General features: G+C 37.1%; 1 protein-coding gene across 2 annotated transcripts in view; it reads right to left on the bottom strand.

The window, feature by feature from the left end:
* Positions 1-2,704: 2,704 nt before the first annotated feature.
* Positions 2,705-8,057, bottom strand: part of Cntn3 (contactin 3) — a 264,165-nt gene continuing 258,812 nt past the window's right edge. For both annotated transcript variants that reach the window (XM_004629518.2, XM_023713332.1), the window contains 3 exons: positions 6,047-6,159; positions 5,289-5,457; positions 2,705-3,066 (listed from right to left, as the gene is read on the bottom strand). In XM_004629518.2, coding sequence (XP_004629575.1) covers positions 2,966-3,066; positions 5,289-5,457; positions 6,047-6,159 — 383 coding nt within the window. In that variant the 3' untranslated portion in view covers positions 2,705-2,965. The remainder of the gene's footprint in view (positions 3,067-5,288; positions 5,458-6,046; positions 6,160-8,057) is intronic.

Consider the following 8,057-nt stretch of genomic DNA (forward strand, 5'->3'; position numbering starts at 1 on the left):
GAGACATTTCAACACAAAGGAGCTCTCTATTCCCTGAAGACCTTACAGCCAAAGGAGGACAATACTTCCATGTTCCCAGTTTTGCCTGCCTAAAGGGGATCAGAAACTTAGAAGAGGGATAGTACTTGAGCAAGAACACCTGCCCCAAGTGGTGAAGGTAATGTTAGGTGAAGAGGGACTCAGAGCTGACCCATTTCTGCCACTTCCATCAGCCTTGAGATCATTAGAGCTGTTTGATGACATAATTTGGTTTTGAATGTTCTCCAGGGCTTTTCTCTTCATTAGAAGTCCTTTTTTTATTAATACAGGGTCTAGAAGGTCTTACTGTGTAGATCAGACTTGTAGTGATCCTTCTGTTTTCAGCCTCCCAAGCACTGGGATTACAGGTGTGCACCACCACCCAGTCTCAATCTCATGTCAGTGCACCCTTGGGGGGGGAGCTAGCACTGCACGGCACACCGGGGATAGAACCCCAGTCCTTGCATTTGTCTAAGCAGGTGCTCTAATCCACTAGCTATCTGCCAGCCCTCTTCATTAGAAGTTCTAATGCATCCATCAAAATTGGCCTTCAATTTAAAATAACACACAGTCTTCCCCCACCCCAGAACAATTCTTCCTTGTAGTCTTCCCTCTTAATTCTCCTTCCCTTGCACAACCCTAATTCCAATGTAGAACAATGGATAAATATTTAACCCTCATTTTCCTTACAACAAGGATGGCATTTAAAATCTTCATTATTAAAAACATGAATATATTTCTAGTATAATTTTCAAATATCTAGAATATATTGTATCACAAAGAGCATTAAAACTAAATCTCTAAACTGATACCAAGGGAAAAAGTCTATAAAGAACATGATAGAATGGATATTCATTTGAGGGGAAAGGATGTTAAATGTGAATCAACTTGAAACCAAATAAATTAGATGCATAACTCTCTAAGGTGCATTTCTCTGAAGCTCACAGTCAGGATGTCTCTTACATGGAGGTCATTCTCTCAAATTGTTGATTTTATTGAGTTAGTGGGGTCTAAACATAGTTTTAAAACAGCTTCTAGAAGACAAAGATATACAAGAAATGAAAACATCAGTGTAACTAGTATGTGTCCCCTATTTTCTCTGTAGATGTTTTCCTTGGACCATACTAAATTAATAAACACGAGCCTTTGATTGTTATAAATTTTATTAGAATAGAAAATAATACATACAGATAACCATAGGATACACACACAAAAATTTAAAGATAAATTTTATGCTTTTCAATATGAAAAATTCCCATATCTCATGGAGATGCATTGCTAGAAATAACATGAAACAAGAGAGTAATCATCTTGGAAATGAAATGTAGGAACATATTATAGGAATTGCTAGTTAATAAAAAGGTACAGCTCCATTAAATACAGCATAAAATACAAGTATTGGAGAAAGTGTTTCCCCACTTTTTAACTGGAAATAACAATGGTCATATGAAATCTACTGGTCATTCAGATTTTTTCTATTTATATACAGTATTTACAAACCTTATAGAGATAGTTATATTTTATCTCCTGTGAAAATCGCGACTTCATCTTGAACAAAATCTCTAAACATAAAAGTGGTAAGTTATGGAGATATCAATTTTTTGCTAATTTTTAATCTTTTCTTAGAGTTGAACTGTTGGTTCCAATTTTTGTTATCTTTGAAAATGCAAACAAGTTCCAGGAACATGTGAAATTACTAGGAAAGAGGTAAAAACTGACTTTGATCTGCCAATTTTCGTATACTCTTTACGTATTGCTATTAAGTCATGTCTTCAACAATCCTTTGAAAATGACATACTGAAAGTCTGAATCATACATATAAAAGTCAGTAGCAGTATCGTGGTTTTATTGCAAGTTTAACTCAGCAACTTAAAAGCCTGTCTGACTCACTGAGATAGACAGTGGGATTTCATTAAAAAACCATCTTCACCATCCAAAAGAGAGAAAGTCCCTTCGTGCAACCAAAAATCATAAAAGAATTTTGTGGAATTTTTATTATTTGGCTTGAGGTTAAATCATTCCTCAATTTCTCAACTATGTTTTAGTAAGCCTGAAAGTTTATTTTTAGGTGTGAAAAAAATAAATTTTTTTGAAATTAAGTTGTAAATTGTGAAAAAAGACAAACATTTTCATTTCAGTTCTTCATAAATGAATGAAATAGTACATTCCGAGTGTGAGATGCCAGCCTAAGAAATGCAGCTCATCTTCATGAACTTTATGTGCTTAAGGAAATCCATGCAAGGGTTCGCATAGGAACGTGACATTGGGAGGGACAAAGCACTTTCATATTTCCTTCTTGAACCCGTAACATCTAATTCAAGGGGGAGAGGCAGATCAGGTGGATGTTATTATGACCACAGTTTAGTAAAGAGTGACAGAGAGTCACAGAAAACAAACAGATGTCAAAATTCTCACAAGAGAGCAAGAAGCCATGTTCTCTTAACTTCCCCAAAAGCATTTGCCAGCAACACATCCCATCCCCTTCTAATAGGACAGTTGTTTAAGTGTATTTTTCACCCTGGGGGATTTAAGTTACCATTTGAAATTATATTAAGTCTTACAAATAATGTTGTGATATTGAGAAAAGAGCATTTGGATTAAATGAAGAACATTTCAATGTTAAAAAAATGTGTTGCGTGTGTGTGTGTGTGTGTGTGTGTGTGTGTAGCTATGTGGGAATTTGAGGCTTTCCCATAAACTCATAGTTTAAGAACATTTGTATCAAAAGTCTGCAGTATGTAATATGTAAATTCCTTTGGCTTATCAAGTAAATATTAAGGCATTTCAGATTCCTCTAAAAGGATTAACTATTTTTTATTTTATTCATATTTTACCTATAACGAAGTAGAAAGTTAAAAACAGTTGAAAAAAACATGCACAATCACCATTGCATGAAAGTACTTTTTTGGGTAACCAATTCCAGTAAATAATAAAAAAATAATAAATATCACCACAGGGCATTTACAATAAAGAGCAGTACCGTGGGTGTATAACTTGACATAGGGTGGACACTCAAGATGGGTGAAGTGGATCCTCTTGCATCCATATCTGCCAAAGATGATAAACAGCTCATTAATAATGATTATGCTAATATGCTATTAGGGTGACAGAGTCCCCTAAAAATCACATGTTAAAATTCCAGTCCTTCAATGTGATGACGCTAGGAGCTGAGGCCCTTGAGAATCGACACTGACTTAGCTGGTACCTTGATGTTGGATTTCTCTTAGTCTCTAAAGCTGTGAGAAGTAAATTTCTGTACTTATAAGACACCCTGTCCATGATTTTGCTAGAGTAGCCTAAGCAGATCAAGACAGAAGATAAAAACAATGGTTCTCCTATAAATTTTTTAAAAATCAGATTATGGCACAAATGTAAGCTGTGATCACATTAGTTCCTATCTGGTACATCGACATAGCACGTATTTGTTATCAAGAGTATAAAAACACTGATGTGTTGTAAGTGTTCTCCAACATTACAAGCTTTGTTCATCTAGTATTACTTTAATTGAAATTGGAAAAACAACTTAATCATTTAAAAAGTAATTATACTTGATCACAAACAACTGAGGGGGTAATTCAATGGTTTAATTAAAGCTTCATTGGGCAAGGGGTTGGAAAATCTGCTTGTTTCTATTTTATGCAGATAAAAATATTAAACATAATATAATATCATCCTTTAAAAAGCAATCAATAAAATAAAAACCATTTTCAGAGCTGGCTCTGTGCAGTCCCCATTCTGCAAACTCAGCAAGACAGCAGACAGATGAAAAGGCCACTCTTGACTCAGCAGCCTCAGATGCTAATGGCGCCTGCCCCTGCCAAAGCAGAGAAACTCCTGGACAGAATGGCTTTGTCTATGTTGGCATGTGAACGCTACACCTTACCTTATTCAGGAAACAATAAGTAGATATGAATTACTTTGAAACCTACATTGATAATAAATGTATTTTTATCCCTGTTTGGGTCAACTAAATGCATTAAGTTTTACAAGTGTCATAGCCTGAAGTGATTTTCATAGGACTTGTGGAACCCAGTTCCAAGATAAGTGGTTCCAATTGTCTTAGCACCTTTGTCTTTGGACGGCAGACTACAATTTCACAGGATGTTAAAGCCTCCAAGGTTTCCTATCTCCATTTGTCCTCAGTTTTTAGTGTCTGACGTTTTCTTTTCTAAGACTTTAGACAATCACTTCTAACTTTCCCTGCACCATGAAGGAAGCCCAAGGTAATAAATGGAAATGAGAAATAAAGTTATTTATGTCACTATCAAACAGAGAATGAAGATAAGAAAAACTCTACAGTACTAAAAACTCCAGACATTGGGCTTAAAGGGGAGGATGAAATTTTTTGGTACCTCTGTCACTTATATACTATGTACACTAAAGTCTGTTTCCCTTTATCCTTCCAGTGCAACTTTTACAGTAAAATAGGTATTGTTTCAATTTTGAAGAAAACAACAATAAAAAAAAAACCACCAAAAAAAACTTTGTGAAGCTCTTTGGAAATTAGAAGATTTTTCTATAAGAGGTAACTTTTGGATTGACACACACAAATTGTTCCTAACCTAAGCATTGTTAATTTTTCTATTGAAAGAATTTGATAACACTTATATATAATTTATAACAGGGAAATTACTGGAATATTAAAGCACTTAACTCATGTGTGGGTTCAATGCTGCTATTGAGCAGAGCTCCGGAATTCTGTTGGCACAGGCTACCAAAAGGCTAACTTAAGCATAGCTCAGAAGGAGAATAAATAAATACATAAATAAAAGTTTACTAAATAGTTTTTCCTTTTTAATATTTATTTATTTATTTGGTACAGTATCTTGCTATGCAGCTGGGACTTGTAGTGATACTCCTGTCTCAGCCTCCCCAACGCTGAGATTGCGGGTGTGCACCACCACACCCAGTTGGGGTGACTGTCCCAATGCGCCCAGGTTTACTGGGCCTCCACAGCATGTGAAGGGACCTCCACAGCATTGAACCTGGGACCTTGTGCTTGCCCGGCAGGTGCTTAGACCACCGAGCTATCTCCTAAGCTTGCTGAACATTTTTTGGTGTCTTTTCTTCCAGTTCTCATCTTTCTCCCTGCTCTGTACCACTTCTGAGGTTTTCCTTTCACTCTTATCATGGGAACTGTGAAACCTTCTCATCCTTGGCACAAAGGGCACTTGCTAGGGGCAAATGGGCAAAGGGGCACTGACACACTCACCACTAGGGCCCAGTAACCCTGATGGAAGCCATGGGGAAGCTGAGCCCCACCAACTTACTGGTAATTCTTGGAATCCTGATCTGTTCACTACTGGTGCCATCCCCTCCATCTGTGGTGGCTTTGACTTCAATAATGTAGTCTTCCTTAAGGGGCAGCAAAAGTTCAGCTGAAGTTTTATTTGTATTCAACACATGCACAATGTTTTGACTGCTAGTCCTATAGAAAACCTAAAACACACAAATAAAAACATTTCTTATGTTGTCTGCTTTTATTTTCTTCAGAAAACCTTCTCTTGTCAAAGTAAAATTATGTTGTTCTCTGCACCCACTAGAATATAAATTGCATTCCCTGATCAGTCTGTAGGCCTTAGATTACAGGACAGCACACAGTTGAAGCATGAGGTTCTTCAAGTCAGGGAGGTGGAGGAAGAAGCTCGTCCATGGAACAGCCCAGTAGGGCTGGGCATCTGGGCAGAAGCAACAGGGCCAGGCCCTGCTGTGTGGGCCTTGAGTGCCCAAGAAGGAATCAGACTCAGGACTTTCAGTTGTTTTTAAAACAAACTAGAATGAGTATCAGAATTAGACAACTCAGTAACACACAATGTTCAAAAATTGTCCAAAATTCCCACATAAGCAGAATTAGTTCATAAAGGTTTATACTTAACAATTGAGATATTTAGGAAAAATACCTTTTCTTCATGAAATCTTGGTGCCTATATCACAATTAGAATATAGAAACCATATCAAGGAGATTTTACAAACATTGTTCAACCTACCTTCCTGAGACTTTCCAAAAGTGGTAAATTATGCGACTTACTTTATATCCTGTGACTTCAGATTCATTCTCCATTGCTTTCACTTGTTCCCAGTTAAGTAACACTTTAGTGTCAGTCGCATTCCAGATCACATTTCCTGGAGGCTGACTGGGAGCTGGAGATGCAAAATGGGAAATTAAAACTGATTTGAGCACAGAGTAGTAGCTTCAGTAGAGCCAATAAGTGACAATCACAGGAGGCTAGTGAAAGCAGAGTTCTTGGTAATGTTCAGTTTGCACATGCAATTAGGAAAAAAGTCAGAGCAGCCAAATTTATTTTTAGAGGGCATTTCAATTAAATTGCGAGAAAGTTCATTTTATCGTATTCATCACCCATTTTAGGGCACTTTCACACAGCGCACTTGCTGTCTCCTGCAAGATGTTTTGGCCTGGAGAGCAGTAAAGGCCTTACCTATCACTAGAGGGACACGTTGTGCCCATGAGCCCGGGAGGAGGCAGGGTAACTTGTTCTGACACAGAAGGCTGAGAGAAATTGCCAACTGAGCAGATTAAAGTCACACGAAATGAAGTGTGGATGATTTTTAATCCAGCCTTGTATGATGAGATGGGGAAAATGGGAAGCAATCAAAAATAAGGATTACTTAGATTTATTCTCATGAAGTAATAACTACACACATGAAAAATTGCAACCTAGCATCTATATTTTAAAGTCTTCCTTCTCAGAGTGCAAATCAATTTTTAAGAAAAATAAGGCAAAGCACTAAAAAGTTAATGAGAATTCCATTAAAGAACTAATGAAACTCTTTTGAGTTTATGAAGTTGGACTCATGGCTTGATTCCCTTTTGCGAACCCCAGGCAGGAAACCCCGGGGATAGGGAGAGCATTTGTCAACAGCCGTGCAGATGGAACACTGATCACTCTGCTTATTATTGATCATAAGACAACAGATATTGGGCTCCTTTGTCAACAGTAGCATAGTTACCTGATAACAGTGCTCAAATATGTTGGACTTGCGGATTTAACCACAGAATGTGATTTGGTTAACTGCATTTGTAATGGAGAAATGATATAAAAGCTGGCCTCTGTAGAGAAATTCCTAAACATCATTGACTCATTGCCATGAGGGAAATACAGCTGGACTTACAGGGGGGTGGAATCACAGATACATTCATGTGACTAATAGCACCATACAAGATTATGTTCCTCACGGAGGCTTTTGCTATTGTCTCTTCTTTAGCACTATTCTTTGTTGCTTTCAATTTATTTTTTTTCTTCAATACTAACCATGAGTTTAGGTCAGTTAAAACTGTCCAAGCTGAAGAATGGTGATAAAAACAAAAATATTGTATAATAGCAACAGCTTAGGGTCAAAATTGTAATAAGCACGTCTGTTTGCTCAATCTCCAAAGGAGGAAGGCTCACTGGTTAGGACACTGTCCCCACAGCCTGCAATTCCTTGTGGCCAGTAGAAAAGAACAAGTTTGATTTCGGTGGCTCAGGCATGGTTTGTACTCCCGAAGGTTGTGTCCCAGGAAGTGTAGGAAACTTGAGGCATCTAGGCTGAATTACCTATCTCTACAGTAGCTTTGCAGAACAAGTGGCTGAAAGTTGGGATTTATCTTGTGCAAATCCCATAACAGAAGAGTTGGGGGAGATGAAAATAAATGAGTACTTGTTGACATGACAAAAAGAAAAAAGGAAGAGAAAGCAAAAGCAAAAAAAAAATTGTGTCCTACTGTTTTTATTGAATCATATTAATGTTTTATGAACACAAGTCATATATAACTTCTAATGTCTGTTGTATTTGCTACTTTTTAAAAATCTGACTCGTTTTAAAAAAATCTATTTAAACCTCATCCCAGACAGTATTCATATAATAATGAGATTGATATTAGTTACGTTTTGCTACTCTTTAAAATACATGAAGCAAATGCTCCATTTAAAATTTTTAAAATTTTAGGGCTGGAGAGATGGCTCAGTGGTCTAAAGCACCTACTTAGAACAAGCTTAGCAAAAGCATCAGGGACCGCGGTTCAATCCCCCAGCACCACA

Source organism: Octodon degus, unplaced genomic scaffold, assembly GCF_000260255.1.
Source record: "Octodon degus isolate 3935 unplaced genomic scaffold, OctDeg1.0 scaffold00030, whole genome shotgun sequence".
Lineage (NCBI taxonomy): Eukaryota > Metazoa > Chordata > Mammalia > Rodentia > Octodontidae > Octodon > Octodon degus.